Source organism: Chiloscyllium punctatum, chromosome 26, assembly GCF_047496795.1.
Source record: "Chiloscyllium punctatum isolate Juve2018m chromosome 26, sChiPun1.3, whole genome shotgun sequence".
In the NCBI taxonomy this organism is placed as follows: Eukaryota; Metazoa; Chordata; class Chondrichthyes; order Orectolobiformes; family Hemiscylliidae; genus Chiloscyllium; species Chiloscyllium punctatum.
Genome location: NC_092764.1, coordinates 76,674,916 through 76,692,673, shown reverse-complemented (window position 1 = coordinate 76,692,673; position 17,758 = coordinate 76,674,916). Strand labels below are relative to the sequence as shown.

The window sequence follows — 17,758 nt, the reverse complement described above, 5'->3', positions numbered from 1 at the left end:
TAGGTTAGCATATCCACAAAGAGTGAATGCTGAAATTTACTGTTTTTGAATGCATTTGAAGAATTAAAATTCAAAATTGTTTGAATTATCACATCTAAAGAAAGGTGAAATCAGATGAAATCAAGCTCAGGGTTAGGACCAACATGTTCCTGTAAACCTCTATTCAATCACTCACAAAGACATACAAGCAATATCAACTCATCATTTATGACCACAAACATACCAGTCATGCAGCCAGCACTATAAATTATGATCATCTTATGCTTATGTAGCTAGTCTGCAGGAAGAGCTCAGAGATCTTGAAACGAGCACTGCACACTAGTCTACATTACTCATTCTGATGTTTGACATGTTTCAAACGTCAACCTATAAACCCATTATGAAGTGGGGGAACATAATTACTGAGCTTCAATAGAAGCACAGCGTGAGTCACTTGAGATGAATGAGGTGGTGCAGCTCATATCTTTCCTTGGTTGGAAAAATAGAAATTCATACTTCAAGGTGTCTAATTATAAAGGGACATGGAAATCTGCATACGGTCCTGTTATGAAATTATTTGAGATTGTCCAAAAGATCCTGCAAGATCTAACAAGAATCATGAAGGAATCAATATGTCATAGTTAGGTTGTGCAGAAAGGCTACAATTCACCATGCAGTGTGTGGCAACTCCAAAACATGGACTGACCAGTCACTTTAATGCTAGTCATCTGTGTGACTTGTTCGATAATCTGCTTTCCTGAAAGTGAAACCTGAATATGACGAAAAAGCACCTTTCACTTTCAAAGGATATTCCAGATGCTGCAAAAGTAACAAATTAGTTTCAGAATATCAGTTACAGGTTGTTATGTAGACAAATACAATAGTGACTGTGCTGTGCTCATTAGCTGCATACTAAATGTTAACCATGATGAGTGAAAAATCTCCGGATATTCTTTCCACTGGTTCCGTAGAATATATGAAGTCTGTTTAAACAAGTTTAGGGGATGGAGTTTGGGGAGCACAATAAATTCAAAGGCTTCAGTCCACTTAGGTTTAACAGAAGACAACTGTAGTTCAAGATAACGATTAATGACGTGCAGGACATCAAGCGACAAGAGAAGTACATCCCATGAAAGGAGATGAAAGAGTCATTGGAACAAAATATATTATTGGGGCAGTCTGAAGCTCATGGATAAGCCATAGATGTGAATCTTTTGCTTACGGTCTGCTAGAAAAGCATGGTTCCATTCAAGAACACGCAGTGGACAACATAGATCTTGAGGAGTTACATTAGCACTCACTGCACTTTAGTGCTATTAATAGACATTATAAGTTAATACAGTCATTAAATACAATCTCTATAGACAAACAGAATTTTCACACAAGGTACTATAAACGGCAAGCAATGAAGACAAATGACTAAATGTTGTGGTTGTTTGGCTGAGCACCCATTAAAAAAAATTTGGAACATTTATTGTATATAAGCACAGCGCAATGTCCTTTGATATGTAACCATGAGGCCGGTTTTTTTAAAGCTTCACTTGAAATAGGCTGTGGTTTAAAGTTTAATCTGCATGATGTCACGGGGATTATGCAGTCTGCCTACCGTGACTGCATTATTCACGAGAGGTCATTCCAGAATAAACGGTTGCAGATTCTTCTGAATATGCCAAACCCACACTGAACAAAGCCTGTTTTTCGAATGATAAGCTACTAAAATGAGACCTGACAACAACTCCACCCTCTCTTCCCCAACTATTGCATTAAAAACTGTTGCTTCCAAACATCATACTGCCTCTCAGTCAGCAACAAGTCAGGCTTTACCCTGGATTGGTCGTACACCAAGTCACGAGGTACAGCCCCGAGAGCTTTTCTTTGACCCGGAAGTATTCCTCTGAGCTGAAACATCGACCTCGGGTTAAAGCGCGAAGGCGGCCTTGTTAAAGTGTTGTGCGTGTGTGAGAGAGCCTGCTGCTGGCGCTGCGAACCGTGCCTTTCATCACCTTGTTACGATGTCTGTGGTTCCGCCGAGCCGCTCGCAGGCGGGCTGGCCCCGCGGAGTCTCCCAATATGGGAATAAGTACCTGCAGGCGAAGCCGCTCACCCTGGAGAGGACCATTAACCTGTGAGTAGCCAGCAGAGCCGATGCACTAGAATTTGTGTGCCCCTCTATTGACCAAGAGGCGAAAGGACTGCAGATGCTGGCGATTAGAGTCGAGAGTGTGGGTGTTGGAAAAGCGCAGTAGGTCAGGCAGCATCCGAGGAGTAGGAGAGCCAACGTTTCGGGCCTTATTCCTGATGAAGGGCTTATGCCCGAAACGTTGATTCTCCTGCTTTTTGGATGTTGCCTGACCTGTTGTGCTCTCCCAGTGCCACGCTTTCGACTTTCTTGACCAAGAGTCAAGTGGTCTTGATAACAATATGTTAATGTAAAAAGTTGCAGATAGATTCAGTGTTCAACACTGTGTGGATCTAGATGTAGATTTGCTTGTTGAGCTGGAAGGCTTGCTCTCAGACATTTCTTCACCATACTAGGTAACATCAATCAGTGAGCTTCCTGATGAAGCACTGGTGACATGGTCTGCTTTCTATTTCATCTGGAAGCTCACTGATGTTACCTAGTATGATTATGAAATGTCTGAAAACAAACCTTCCAGCTCAAGAAGCAAACCTACATTCAGAACCACAACCTGAGCTACAAATGTTTGCAAAATTTGCCAACTGTGTGGATCTGAATAATAACTTTGCCCTCAGTCATAATTATTGTTATAATGTATGGAGGTTGGTCCAGGGTGTTTGTCACAAGTACTTGCTGTTTTGAGTTTTTTTTTGTGCCCCAGAGTTCACACACAGATCTAATATTGAGATTTTGTTCACTTTAAATAATAGTCTGTCTGACATAAACTGGTTTCTGCAGTTGACTGATCTTGTGAATTATTTGTTGGTATCTAGTTGTGTCTTCAGCCTGTAGTACTTTGAGAGTTACTGAATGGGCATAGTTTGTTGGACTTCAGTAAATTTACTTAGGTAGTAATTAAACTAATTGAAATGACTCCAGCAATGCAAGGTAATGTGTTTTGGAGGATTGTTTCAAATTTATCTGTGAATTTTTCATGCAATTTTAGAATTCTTGATTGAAAACAAATGATTTTAAATGCAGGTCAGGCAGTAGATATGATGAAAGACAAATTCTTGGTCAAGGTAATAAATTCCCTAGGCTCCAATTTACTAATTATTTGGCAGCCTTAACTTGTGTGCCTTCATTTTCTAATGTAATATATGTATATTTTCCAAGTTACTTGCTCTGGTGAAGCTGATTTGCTGCTTATAATGTAAAGTGGTAAGGTGTGTTCTTGTATTTTCTGGTCAAACAACTGTAAGCAGAATATTTCTGGATGCCTTGGTACATAGGTTGCCTGGATATGGCATTTAAAATTGTTCAAACTTAGGTGCTCAGTAGACAATAAATGAGAATATGTGCAAACTAAGTCATTGACACTTAAGACATTAAGCTGTTACTGTGAAACTATACTCCAAAGTTGGGAATTTGCAAGTTAGTCAGCACTGTCAATTTGAAGTTTCAGATGTGTAACCTTTGTGTTTTTTAGGTATTGCTAGCAATGCCAAGATTGAGCCACTGCCTTGAACATCTTTTTTAGTTTTTTTTTGGCAGTGCTATTTGGATGAAAGTTTCTGTTTGTGCATGCAGTGGCAGAGAAGAAACTGTGTTAATTTGAAGTCAGGATGGTGAGATTTTGCAGAGGTAATTTTCTTCTGGCCTCTTTCTCCTAAGTCGTAGCGATCATTTGATCCTGAACATATGAAGGGTCTGTTTCCATGCTGTACATCCCCTTGACTCGAAAGTCAAAGGAACCTTGGAACAGTAGCAATGCATCCTTTGTCATCAATGGAGGGGGCCAAGTAAGTGATCTGTAGGAGGCTGGAAGAACACAGCAAGCTAAGCAGCATCAGGGGTTGGAGAAGTCAACATTTAGGCTTTAATCCTCCTTCAGGACTAGGGATGGGGATACAGGGTGGTGAGGTGGGGATAGGTGAACACAGATGGTGTGTATTACCTGGTTGCTCTGAGAGGATTGAATCTGGTTGGTGGCTGGAGGGAAGGGTCAAGCAGAGGAACGCAAGGGAGCAGAAAGAGGGTGTCCATGGGCACTTGGATGGGCCCCAGCTACGCCTGCCTCGTTGGCCTGTCAAAAAGTCACTCTTCAGTATCTACACAGGCACTGTGCCCCTAATTCTTCTGCCATTACATCAATGAGCTGGAGCAGTTCAACGACTTTCTCTTTTTCCCACCCCCCCCCCCCCCCCCCCCCCCCAACAATTTCCACCCCACCCTCAAATTCACACGATCCATCTCGGGCATCACCCTCCCCTTTCTTGATCTCTCCATTTCTATCTCTAGCGACAATCTCCAAATGACATTTTAATATAAACCCACCATCTCTAACTATCTGGGCTACACCTCCCATGCAGTGTCCTGCAAGAACTCCATCCCATTCTTCGAATTCCTCAACCACATTTGCTCGGACTGTCGTATTGTTTCCCTATCCCCATATCCGTCAACACAAACATGCAGAAACTGTGTTTTACCTCCTTCATCTTTACTCTGGTCGCTGGAGGGAGAGAAAAATTGTCCATGTGCACACAGACATGGGTTTGCAGTCTTCTCTGGAACAGCAGTTTCTCAATGAAATATTTAGTAATTTTACAGGGAGGAGCATCCAGATAAAGCAATGATGAGGGGACTGTTACAATACAATCAGTTAACATCAACAGTAAAGATAAAGCCATCTTTAGAATGAATGTTCTTAACCTTGTTAACTGGCTTTAAATAACGAATGCTTTTTCACCTCGTTAGCTGACTACACTTGCCTCCAGCACATCATTCTTCACTGCAAGTTCTTATTTGATCCAAGTCATGCTAGCTAAGCCTTTATCTCGTGCAATCCAAAACTTAATTCTTTCTCTACTTGCTCAACCTTTTACACTTTGTCAGGATGAGGGGACATTACACTGTCAAGCATCCCAGATGTCTGCCTATTTTGAACAATGTGCTTTTCCCCTCTGTCATCCAGACAGTCCTCCACTGCACCACCTCCATTCCACTGCTCAAACATTTTCTCCCCCCCCCCCCCCCACCACATCAAATGTAATAGACAGTCTCCCTTGTCCTCACCTACCACCCCACCTGTCTCCACATCCAACGCATCATCCTTAACTTTTGCCAACTCCAATTAGACCCCATCACGAAGAAAATCTTCCCCTCCCTACCCATCTCTGCTTTCCACAAGGACCATTCCCTTTGCCAATCCTTAGTTTGCACCACTCCTCCAACATTCCCCTCCCCCCCCCCCCCCCACCCCCCAACCCCTAGGTACCTTCCCCTGCAACTGGAAGAGATGCAAAACCTAGTGGCACACCATCCCCCTCACCTTCACCCAGGGCCCCAAACAGTCCTTCTGGGTGAGACAGAGGTTCACCTGCCTCTGCTCCAATCTAGTTCACTGTATCCTGTGCTCCTGCTGCGGTCTTCTGTACCGGGGTGACCAAACGTAAACTAAGGGAGTTTACTGAGTACCCAGGGGCCAACCTGATCTTCCATTTTAATTCCTCTTCCCACTCCCTTTCTGACATGACCATCCTTAGTTTCTTCCTTTGCCACAATGGATCAAATCACAAACTGGAGAACAACACCTTATTATCTGCCTGGCAGCCTACAGCCCAGAGGAGTTAACCATTGAGTTCTCCAATTTCAAATAACCTTCCTTCCCATTACTCGACTCCCTTCCCAGCCCCTTCCCTCTCCCTTCCATCCTCTCCTTGACCCTTCTCTCTAGCCATCGACCGGATTCATTCCTACCATCAACCAACCAAGTAGTGTCCTCTGTGTTCACCTATCCCTACCTCGCCAGCCTGCACCCCCATCTCCTTTACCTGCAAGTCCCTTACACCCATCAACAGCTGTAAAGAAGGGTTGCACCTGAAACGTTGACTTCTCCACATCTTGATTCTTTCAGCCTCCTGCTTGTCTACCTTGGATTCTTGCATGTGCAGTTTTTTTGTCTAAGTGATTTGTGACATCTGAGATGATGGCTTGTTTTTTTTGCATATTAAAGGTTTGTTCATTCCAGGCAAGTGGAACATATTCTATTAAACTCTAACATGTAAATAACGAACAAGAAGCCTCAGACCTGCTCTTATTGTTGCTGTATTTATGTGGCTACTGTCTTAAGCTTTTGATCAATAGCACACTAACTAGAAATACATGCACTCCCAGTTATTTAATATCGTTCCCAAATGCTTATTCATTTGCAGCTGTTGAAATTGTGTCCATGAATGATGTTGCAAACAATCAACAAGTTTACTTATCACTAGCTGAATTTCTATGGGAATTCTTGATCTCATTCCATAACCCCTAGACTGAATAGCCATCACTACGAATAATAACAAAATATTGCCACCTTAATGGCAAATATTACCTCTCCTTGCAGTTGTCTACATGATTGCAGCTCAACAATATCCTGTTGATAGTGATGTGATAACATTCTTCCTTCCAATGACTTTGACCTTTGGGGCACTGATGTAAGCCCCTGTTTAAATGTATTGTAGTTTTGCATAATGAGGTCCAGAAGTCCTATTCAATCATGAAGGTGCTTTTGAAATGCCAATTTCTACAACTGGATATTGACGGGAGTCTATACTTGGAGATATTTGAAACGATAAGAGTAGAGGAAGAGGCTATGTAATGTAGCTGCTATTATATTTGTCCTACCCAAATGTGAGATTATTCACTTTGATTGGAATGAGTGAAAGCTGCCTTTCTGTAAGGGAAGAAAACCTCCAGCATGCTGTGGTGTGAGTGATCTTGTATATGAATTTCAGCATGTCTATAGAATCGGTAATAAAGAAAGCAAATGGAATTTGGTATTATTAAAGTAATAGATTACAGAAAGGAAGTGTTGCTACAACTGCTCAAGAAATTGAGACCTCCTCTGGAATATTGGATAGTCTTGCTTCCCTTACTTGGAGGTACATGTTTGCATTGGAAGCAGTTCAGAGCAGATTCATTTGATGGATTCTAGAGATGGGGGGGGGGGGGTTTCTCTAATGAAAAGAGATTGAACTGTTTGGGTGTAAGCATGGTAGAGTTTAGAATGAGAGGGGACTTGACTGAGATATAAGATACTAAAGGGAATTGGCAAAGTAGATGTAAAACAAATTTTCCCTCTTGTGGAGCCATCTAGAGTGAGGCCATAGCATTGAGTAAGGAGTGGTAGATTTAAAAACAGGAGGAGGGGATTCCTTCTGTAAAAGGTTGAGTCTGTGGAATTTACTATCCCCTGGGTGCAGTGAACACCAGGTCACTGAATAAACTTGGAGGTAGACAGATTTTTAATTAGTAACCGATTTGAAGGGTTATGTGGAACAGGTAAGAAATTGGAATTGAGGTAGTATTGAGATCAGCCATGTCATATTGAATGCAAGAGCTGACTTCGGGGGCTGAATTGATTACTCCTGCTCCCAGTTGCATACCTTTTTGGGATTATCTAGACATTCTGATTGGTTGTTTTAGCCCCCATGGTAATAACTGAGTATTGATGAAAGCAGACTGCAAGTCAAAGATTCTGACTTGCATGTGGAATGCCAGCAACAGACTGGAGAAGAGGATAGGAGATACTGAGGACTGCAGATGCAGGAGTCAGTCGATCAAGTGGTGCTGGGACAGCCACAATAGCTGAAGCAGCATCTGGAATAACCCTTCAGGACTGTGGAGGGGGAAGGGGACTGAGATAAATGTGGTGGTGGGGGGGAGGCTCGGGGGGGAAAAAGTAGATGAGTGAAGGTAGCCTAAACAAGACAAGATCACTGCAAACTGTCGGAAGAACACCTTACCTCTGTCTCTGGAGCCTACAACCATACTGCTGCAACATTGAATCACCAGTTTCCAAATCTTTTTTTTTTCCCCCCTACCCATCCCAGATCCAACCCTCTAACCTGACAACACCCTCTTGACCTGTCCATCTTCCTTCCCTCTGACCTATCACAATCACCTCCCACCTATCATTATCCCACTTACCTTTCCCCAGCCACAACCCCTCCCCATTATTCCTAAGCCCCCAGTCCGTATAAAGGGTTATGCCTGAAATGCTGCCTCTCATTGCTCAGATGCTGTCTGATCTTTGCTTTTTTCAGGGCCACATTTTATTGGCCTTGAGAAAAGGGACACTGACTTCTGCAACATGAGAAGACTATACTTTTTCTTCCTTGCCATCAACTGGCCTGGAGATGATAAAAGAATTGTCAATCTTGGTTATCAGACTAGGCCATTGGACTCTATTCCGGGTTTGGCCTTGAGAATACAACAGAGATGAGCAATTTCCATGAATTTGTTTTCAGTTTAAAAAGATGTAACATATGTATGTATACACAATCATTTTGCCACAAGACACTTGTGCTAATGAGGTGGCTCCTACATACTGAGTCTGACGTTAAATTTGTTTTCAATCTAATTTCTCTTAGATTCTGGATTATTTAATGTGTTAAATCTAAGAGTCCCATCTAATAGTGGGAGCTCAATACTGTTGTCAATTCTGAAGTTTTATGTACTTGATTTGCCATCAAATATCTGAATCTGTTCTGCTTTGAGTGAAGTAATTCAGATCCTGGTGCTGAATTTCCATTACGTAAATAGTAACATTGGTAAGGAGTTGGCATTCATTCTGTTTTGCAAATAGCCCTCCTTGGGGATAATCTAAGCTAGCTGAATGTGGTTTTTTTTCTTCACTTGTAGGATGTGGGCATCATTGGCTGACCAACATCCATTGCCTGGCCCTAGTTGCCCTTGAGAAAGTGGTGATGAGCTACAACCCATGTTCTGTAGGTAGACTTCATAGTGATTGATGGAACCAAGTGGCTAGCTAGGCCATTTTAGAGGGCAGTTGAATCAACCACATTTCTGTTGGGCTTGAGTCATGTATGGGACAGACCAGCTGAGGGTGACAAATGTCCTTGAAGGACATTAGTGAGCCAGTTTATCCACCAACTAGGAGTGGTTTCATGGTCTTCATTTAAATTATTAATTCCAGATACTTATTACATTCAGATTACAATTTCTGCTGTGGTGGGCTTCAAACCTGTGCTGGATCTAGGTTCATTCCTCTTTGAAACATGGTGTTAGTACAGTTATTTCTTGACTTTGTCACCAAGTGAATCATAATTGCATTTTCATTGTAATATAACTATCATAGGGAAATCTTTCTGTACAGGTATCCACTGACTAACTACACCTTTGGTACCAAAGAACCTTTGTATGAGAAGGATTGCTCTGTGGCAGCCAGATTTCAACGCATGCGGGAGGAGTTTGAGAAGATTGGTATGAGGCGCACTGTAGAAGGTGTTCTGATTGTGCATGAGCACAGACTTCCACATGTATTACTATTACAACTGGGGACAACCTTTTTCAAACTGTAAGTGTTGGCAATAATTAGCAATTTTTTAAAAATGAAAACTCAGTTTGCTTGTGAATGATCAAACCTGTTGTGGTTCTGTTCACCGAGCTGGGAATTTGTGTTGCAGACGTTTCATCCCCTGTCTAGGTGTTATCCTCCGTGCTTAGGAGCCTCCGTGAAGCGCTTCTGTGATGTTTCCTCTGGCTGAGGATGTCACCTAGACAGGGGTGAAACGTCTGCAACACAAATTCCCAGCTCGGCGAACAGAACCACAACGAGCACCCGAACTACAAATCTTCTCCCGAACTTTAAATGATCAAACCCTTGGGTAAACTTCATAAATATGTACTTGCTGCAACTAGTTGGTTGGTATGTTGCATTCTTGTCCTTTGTCAGTGATCTTGCCATAGGTCAAATACTGACTTTAAAAGTTTTTCAAATGGTTTGTTTACATTTTTCATTAATTTCAGAAAGTCATGTAATTACTATTCATAGGATCTCAATATGGTAGTGTTTACCAGAGCCATAGGAGATGTTAGGACAGGTAACTAAAGATTTGGTCAGAGAGAACCAGCTTAGAGGAGCCACTTAAACTATGGTCGACTATTAAACTTTTTAGGAATGAACTTCAAACTGGAGGCCTGGACTATCAGGCGCAGCTAGTAATGGTGGGCTAAGCTAGTCTGTGGGGATTTGTACAGGGATCCAGAGTTCAAGGCAGGTTTCAGATAGAGGTGAAACAAAAAGCTACTTCTGCAAATAAGAATTTAAATTGGCACCCAGTACATCACCAAATTAATGTTAGTGTAAGCAATACCAAGTGTTTCTAATAATCTATTTGGTGCTCAAAATTGAGGGTATCGGAGGCAGCTACTTTCTTTCCAACTTGAAAATTTTAATAAAAACAGAGCAGGTCAGTTCCTTAGAGTTTTTTATTGAACCCTTCATTAAATGGGTTAATGCCAGAAACTGTAATATCCCCTCATGGATGCTGACTAGACCTGCTGAATATGATGGGTTACACTCATTATATTCTACATGGTGCAGAGTGTTTCCAAGTGGTATAGGTGGAATTTAACTGTTCCACTTGAGGGATTTTTTGCATTACATGCAATCAAGGGTTGTGAGAACCAATTTTTAACCTGTTGACTAATTTTTAAAATCAACATTCCTAACGGAATCTAATCAGCTAGCCATTTTCTGGCAGGATAATTTTTAACCAGAATGTACATCTCCCAGTTTGAGAGAGAATACACTACTTAATCCAAGATTGAAAAGGGGCATTGATCTGCCTCACTTGAGCAGATTTTTTTTCCAGCTTTCATTTGAGGAAAACATTCCCAGTTGAGGGACATGTCTTAGCTTGATCATGTGCTTTGGATATCTCCTTTAAATATTAGGGAGGAAATAACATGGTCCTTTTTCTTGAATGTTTTCTATTTGCCTTTAACCTACTTGGAGAAATTATGCAAACTAACACCGGTGAAAGAAACTTAATATGTAGTTGTGCGGGTTGTTCTGCATTCTCAGATTATAAACATAACCTAATGGTAAGAATGTTAGGTTTTAAAAAAAGTAGTTTATCAACCTCCCAGTTTTTGATGTTTGCTTAAATTATAATAGTGTTTCTTTGCACTTTGTTTTGTGGTTTTAGACCTGGTGGAGAACTGAATCCTGGAGAAGATGAGGTGGAGGGTCTGAAGCGTCTAATGACAGAGGTATAGAACCCATGCTTTCTTGGATGTATTCCATTGTTTAGTGGTGTGTGTACTGAAGTATCATCTGACTAATGCCTGACTAGGTTTTCTCTCAGGTACTGAACTTCAGTCAGAAGATTAGACAAAGCAGTACTGTTCAGGCTTATTTATTGTTTATTTACTTATTGGACTACAGATTGACTAAGTTACAGACTTAGATTTTGTACATTTTGTGGAAAACTGCTGTCTGCTTGAGAACATTGTGTAACAAAGGTTTGTTCCCAACCTAATGTATGCTGACCATTGAAAATGGAGCCCTCTTCATTTTATTGCCCATAAGTGTGGGAATAATAAAATGTAAGCTGAAGTTCCAAAAAAGATTTCTAGAACAAATTATAACTTTTTTTTTCTTTTGAAGCCAGTCTGTATTGATTGTATTAACTCTAACTGTTGCAAATGTTTTTCTGGGAGAGAAAATGCCAGATATTTTTTGTGAAAACATTCTGAAACCACCTCTTGAGTGACCTAAAGAAGGAAACTGTAATCTGATCCAAGGAAAAACTAATCTGAGGTTGGGGAGAGGGTGTAAAAATGCTGTATATTTCAACAGATCTTGGGCCGTCAAGATGGTGTCCAGCAAGACTGGGTAATCGATGACTGTATTGGCAACTGGTGGAGACCCAATTTTGAGCCCCCCCAGGTGAGTCCAGAATTATCTTGAGACAATACTAAATGCTGTATAATTGGCTTTAAATCATTACAGGGCATTCTCATTCAGATGTGGCATGAAGCATTGAGTATATCAGCTTGTGCTATTTCCTGGCTTCTTGAAGATATTGAAAACAAGTTTGTTTCCTCTTTTGTTTTTGGAATTTTCTGATCTGACTTGACTTTAACTGATTATGTATGGCTGGAAACAGTAGACATTCTTCTACAGAAAATACAAGTTAACTGAAATGGTTGAGTTCCTGGTGTTCTGCTTAATATTAAGAATCAGACTCCCTCAGTTTTTAAAAGTTATCTTTGCTTTTACATAACTTCCCATTTACTTGCACATCTGTTTCCCAGCAGCTGAGGGAATTGGATCAGTATGTTGCGGAGGCATAAACAACTGGCAAACTTCCAACAGTGTTTTTTTAATGATTTAAAGACCTTTTAAGTTGCTTGCATTTTTTATTGTGGATTAATACTTGATCTTGCCTTCCCTGATTGTGCTCTTGTCACTATTTTCCATGCTACCCACCAACAACCTTTTCCCAACTCCAAAAGGAAAAAGCATAATTATCCCAAACTTTTCCTGGGTGGTTGCCTTCGTTCATATTATTTATTTACCTGCTTCTGACTTTGAAGAGTTTCTACTGCAATTTTTTGCCAGGTCCACTTTGATCCAGTGCCTCTATAATGCAAGTTTTATATCTGTACCCTAACCTCTGTCACTATAGACAGCAGGGCAACTAATTGTTTTTCTTTGGTGTCATTTTCACCTGCAGCACTTTATCACCCATGGGGTCATAGATGTACAGCATGGAACCCTTCCTATTCATCTATCAATCCAGATGCCCTTTCACTGTTGCTATTGTACTAGCCTTTACCATTTCCTTTGGCAGCCCATTGCATGTGTGTAGCACCCTCTGCATGATAAAGTTGTCCCTTGGGTCTCTTATCTTTCCCCTCTTTCCCCCTAAACCTATGCCCTCCAGTTCTGGACTCTCTCACCCTAGGGAAAATACCTTGTCTATTTACCCTATCCATGCCCCTCAGGATTTTATAGACTTCTATAAGATCACCCCTCAGCCTCCAATGCTCCAGGGAAAATGCCCCTAGCCTCTCCCAGTAGCTCAAATCCTCCAACCCTGGCAACATCCTTGTAAATCTTTCTGAACCCTTTTCAAGTTTCACAACATCTTTCCAATTGACAGGAGACCAGTATTGCACGCAATATTCCCACAGTGGCCTAAGCAATGACCTGCATAACTGCAGCATAACCTCCCAACTCCTGTACTCATACACTTTGCTTTCCTTTATTGGGGAAAAAATACTAAATGCTGCCTTCACTATCCTACCGACCTGCAATTCTACTTTCAAGGAGCTATGAACCTGCACTCCAAGGTCTCAACATGTTCAGTTTTCTGTTGTATCCCTGCACATTCTCTTGGCACACTTTTTTGAGTTTGCAGTGATTTGGTGTGGAGCTGTTTTAGATAATTACTTATCCCCTTTTTCCCCCCCTGTGAATTCTTGGAACCAAAGACAGCTTCCTCCCTGTCGCTACCCTCTGAGGTATTTGGCAAAGAGCAGAAATCTTCAGAGTTCCTTGTGCAGACTTCTTAAATTACCTTTTTCTGGTCTCTGTTCTGATAATAGATTTTCTACATCCTTAATGTAGGAAACAACATTTTAAGTTGAAAAATAAATGGGGTGCTGTTTATCCATATGATGATAACATACCTGGTGATAAAATCTTTAATATGACAGTGATTTCACCATAAGTGTTGACCAGAATTAAATTCTTAAGGGCAGTTCTGCAATTTCTGCCTTTACAAAAAAGTACCATTTTGCAATAAAACACATTGAGGGTTTTGATACAAACCAGACTGAGGAAGACCTTTTTAGTAGTCCAGTCTTGAGCTGAGAGGCTTTGACATTGTGTAATTATGATCTTATCAACTAGTAGTAGAAAATTAGTTCACTTCCTTTGTGATTAATGGATCATGTAGCTCAGCAGTACTGAATTATCTGTGAACCTTTTTATCTAATGAGAAATATTTAACATCACCTGCAAATGTACTGTCTTTTAACATTGTTTTTCCATTTTCTGCAGTATCCCTACATTCCAGCTCACATCACCAAACCCAAAGAGCACAAGAAACTCTTCTTAGTGCAACTTCAAGAGAAAGGTAAATCATGAGGCAATGTGTGATATGCTGAGGCATGATTGAATTCACATGCAGTCTGGTAGCTTAAGGGTGTACTTCTAATGAAAATATTAGCGTGAGCTCCAAATGATCAATGGAGTAACATTCATCCGCCTCCAAGCACTTGAAGTGAATTAATAGTTTCTCTTGCGCTTCCTGCTGCAATTCGTACACTAGGGTGTCTGCTGAACAGCTGAGATAAATGCCTTTTAATTTCACTGGATGAAAAGGAATATTGGTTGTGATGCTAAGTCCTCGGGTCAAATAATCTTTAATCTTTGACCAAACCCCTGAGTGTCTGATCACACTTGTAAAATGGTATTTTTGACGTAGTGCTGTCTCAGTATTACAATAAATTCAGTATCTGTTATATTTGCAGATTGTTGTGGTTCTGTTTGCCGAGCTGGGAATTTGTATTATAGACATTTCGTCCCCTGTCGAGATGACATCCTCAGTGCTTGGGAGTCTCCTGTGAAGCGCTTCTGTGATCTTTCCTCCGGCATTTGGAGTGGTTTGATTCTGCCGCTTCCAGTTGTCAGTTCCAGCTGTCCGTTGCAGTGGCCGGTATATTGGGTCCAGATCGATGTGCTTATTGATTGGCACTCATCCACAGATTCAATCAATAAGCACATCGATCTGGACCCAATATACCGGCCACTGCAACGGACAGCTGGAACTGACAACTGGAAGCGACAGATTCAAACCACTACAAATGCCGGAGGAAAGATCACAGAAGCGCTTCACAGGAGACTCCCAAGCACTGAGGATGTCATCTCGAAAGGGGACGAAATGTCTGTAATACAAATTCCCAGCTCGGCAAACAGAACCACAACAACGAGCACCCAAGCTACAAATCTTCTCTCAAACTTTTGAATATTTGCAGATTATTTGGAACCTTTTTTATTTGAACTTCAGCTTCTGACTAAAGCACAACTGCCAGGGAGCTTTGGCTGGTCGTCAATGTAAACAAAGTCTACTCTCAGGATCCATCTTCCATTCCACCACAAAATGGCATCAAACCAATAAATCATGATACTTTTCTGAAACTTGGTCTCTCTTAACTCCTTTAGTCCTGGTAATGTTTTCCAGCTGCCCTGCCCCCCTTTCTAAGTAGTCATCACTTGACGCCTGTGACTACATGCAGACTGATCTGTGGAACATCACAGCCAAAGCAAATTCTCCTCTTGCCTCTCTATCTCTAAAAGGTTTCTATGCTGTGAATGATAGAAGTAACTGGGGTTCCATCTGTTTCTTATCCCAGGAATGCTATCTTGGCTAGGATCAAATGGCTAAACATCAAGTAAATGAGATGTGGCTAGTTTATTCATTTTTGTGGCTGTCTGACGTATGGCTGCTTTGAGGTTTGGAACACTTGGATATCTAGTTTCCAAGGCAAAACTATGATTTACCTGTAGAAAACTTTCAGTAAGGGATACACTTGAGAGATTGCATAAGTGAGAACTTTAACAGACCAACCTGGTAACTTAGGTTACAACTTGCTTTCTTATCCCAAATGGTAGAGGCAATGCTTTTTATAGTTTTCACTTTTGGCAGACCAACACACTTTGAGCAACTGAAAAGCTACGGAGTGAGAGTTAATTTTGGGCTTTGGTCCAGTTATTTGTAAACTTTAAATCTCATTGAAAGAAACTAGCATGACTTAAGAGGTGAATCGGAAGGGTGAATTAAATTTTAAATTGTGCACAGAAAATCCAATTTTATTTGGCTAAGAGACTAAGGAAAGGAACTTTATTCTTGCATGGAGTAAATTCAAAAATTGTGCATGCTAATCTAAATCTTTCAGGCTGGATTGGTTGATATACTGTTGCACTATTTTCCCATGAGAATTTAATATGTGACCTTTTCAAGCAGAGCTTGAGTTTCCAGCAGTGAGGTTTATTGCAAAACTACAGCAAGGTTGAGGGTTATCTTTCTGTCTGGCCAAATTGTCTTGGTCATACAGAATGCATGTTAACTGGCTTTCCTGCAAGTTTTGGGCTGCTGTCTTTACTATTTTTACTATATGCAGTTGCTAGCATATTTGATACTTGTGACACATCTCTTGGTTCCGGTAGTCCTTAATAATGTGTTTGATTACAGCCCTGTTTGCGGTACCGAAGAATTACAAATTGGTTGCTGCACCCTTATTTGAGCTTTATGACAATGCTCCAGGTTATGGACCCATAATCTCCAGTCTTCCTCAGCTTTTGAGCAGGTACGAGGAATACAATTCCTGAACATGTTACTGGTTTTTTTTTGTTTTGAGATTACAGATTGCTTAAAGCTATAGTTGAGTGCATATTGGAAAAGGGGCTGAGGCAGATTTTGGATTGGGAAAGTCTGAAGCAACTTACCATAGAAATGTCTTAACTGATATTAGTCATCAATTTTGTCTAAATTGACTTGTACATTTTAACAGCAAAAGTTGTGCAAGGGCTTATGGGAAAGTTTGGAGGGAGGCTTATCTGGAACATTGTAAGCATTGCACTCTAGTTTCTCTGATAACTTAAGTTGTAAAAAGGGAAATTTTTCTTAGGCAAATTGAAAATATTTTTAAAACTCTGTAACAAACAAGTGCTGGAGAAACTCAGCAGGTCTGATAATATCTGTGGAGACAACAGTAGCGTTAAATGTCAAGACTTAGACTTCCAGCATTCTGTGCTTGTTTCCAGTTTCAAATTTCCAGAATGAGTATTTTGCCACCTTAACTTTTTGTCAAGAGTTTAAAACTGCTGCTATAAACAGTTTAACTGACTCTCGTTTCTATTTAAAGTCCAGTTGGCTTTTTTTTTTTTGGAGCTTGCAATTCGATAACCTCCGATATGAAATCCGTTTGAAAAACATTTGAGTTATCATTTAAGATCTTTAACTTTTTCATACTTTAGGAAGAAAATTACTGTGTGCAATTTTAATGTAATTAAAATTGTTTTTAATTTTGTATTCTAGGTTTAATTTTATTTATAACTGAAGTTTAAGAACATGCCAAACATGAGATCATGATGGCCTGTAGGTCAAGTTTCCCTGAACATCTTCAACTGTGAATTCCATCAGCTGCTGACAGTTCAAGTCCATGCCAGTTGCATCTTTGCAGCATCAGATTGCCCAAATCTGGCTGATGTTTTGTTCAGTTCTACGATAATTGAAGACAAAGCTAACTAGCACGTTCTTTTTTTTTAAGAAAATTTCTGCTCTTGTGTAACTGTTTGCATTTTCTACTTTATTAAATGGAGAAGGATACATGATGTGGTTTTAATTGATTAAATTTCATGGTTTTTTGTATTTTGTCCTGTTCTTTTTGTAAATGGATGTAGTATGCAACCTAAGGATTAATAACTCCATGGATTCTGTTTGGTTTCTATGGTAGGAACACTTTTTCATCACCAACCTTTTTTTTTTGGACCAGTAACTTTCAAGGTCCGCTTTAGCCTTGTAGATGTGTTATCTGATTTATTATCAGTTCTAAGGCTCTTACTCCGTTTTAAACTTTTTTGGTTGGGATATTAATGCTTGCCTGTTTTACAAACATTAACTGCTGCTTCATACAGCCTTATTCAAGTGTGCAAGTGATCTGATTGTGTTTATGGGACTTTGCCGGTCGCTGCAGTATCTGGGTATAATTGTAAAATATTTGTTCTGAGCATTAAAATTTATTTACAACCAGTACCACAGTAAAGGTTAAATAGACTAATCAAGCCACATG

General features: G+C 40.5%; 1 protein-coding gene across 1 annotated transcript; it reads left to right on the top strand.

The window, feature by feature from the left end:
• Positions 1 to 1,867: 1,867 nt before the first annotated feature.
• nudt21 (nudix hydrolase 21) lies at positions 1,868 to 17,337 on the top strand. Its single transcript, XM_072547687.1, has 7 exons — positions 1,868 to 2,104; positions 9,264 to 9,464; positions 11,101 to 11,164; positions 11,754 to 11,843; positions 13,965 to 14,040; positions 16,159 to 16,273; positions 17,005 to 17,337. The coding sequence occupies exons 1-7, from the start codon at positions 1,992 to 1,994 to the stop codon at positions 17,024 to 17,026; spliced, it is 681 nt and encodes a 226-aa protein (XP_072403788.1). The 5' UTR covers positions 1,868 to 1,991; the 3' UTR covers positions 17,027 to 17,337.
• The last annotated feature ends 421 nt before the right edge of the window (positions 17,338 to 17,758 follow it).

What these genes read in the sequence shown, in the direction of transcription:
- nudt21 (XM_072547687.1), top strand. Translation starts at nt 1,992, where the DNA reads ATGTCTGTGGTTCCGCCGAGCCGCTCGCAGGCGGGCTGGCCCCGCGGA. An exon ending in CTGGAGAGGACCATTAACCT is followed by an intron (nt 2,105 to 9,263) that starts GTGAGTAGCCAG and finishes CTTTCTGTACAG; the next exon opens with GTATCCACTGACTAACTACA. An exon ending in TGAAGCGTCTAATGACAGAG is followed by an intron (nt 11,165 to 11,753) that starts GTATAGAACCCA and finishes ATATTTCAACAG; the next exon opens with ATCTTGGGCCGTCAAGATGG.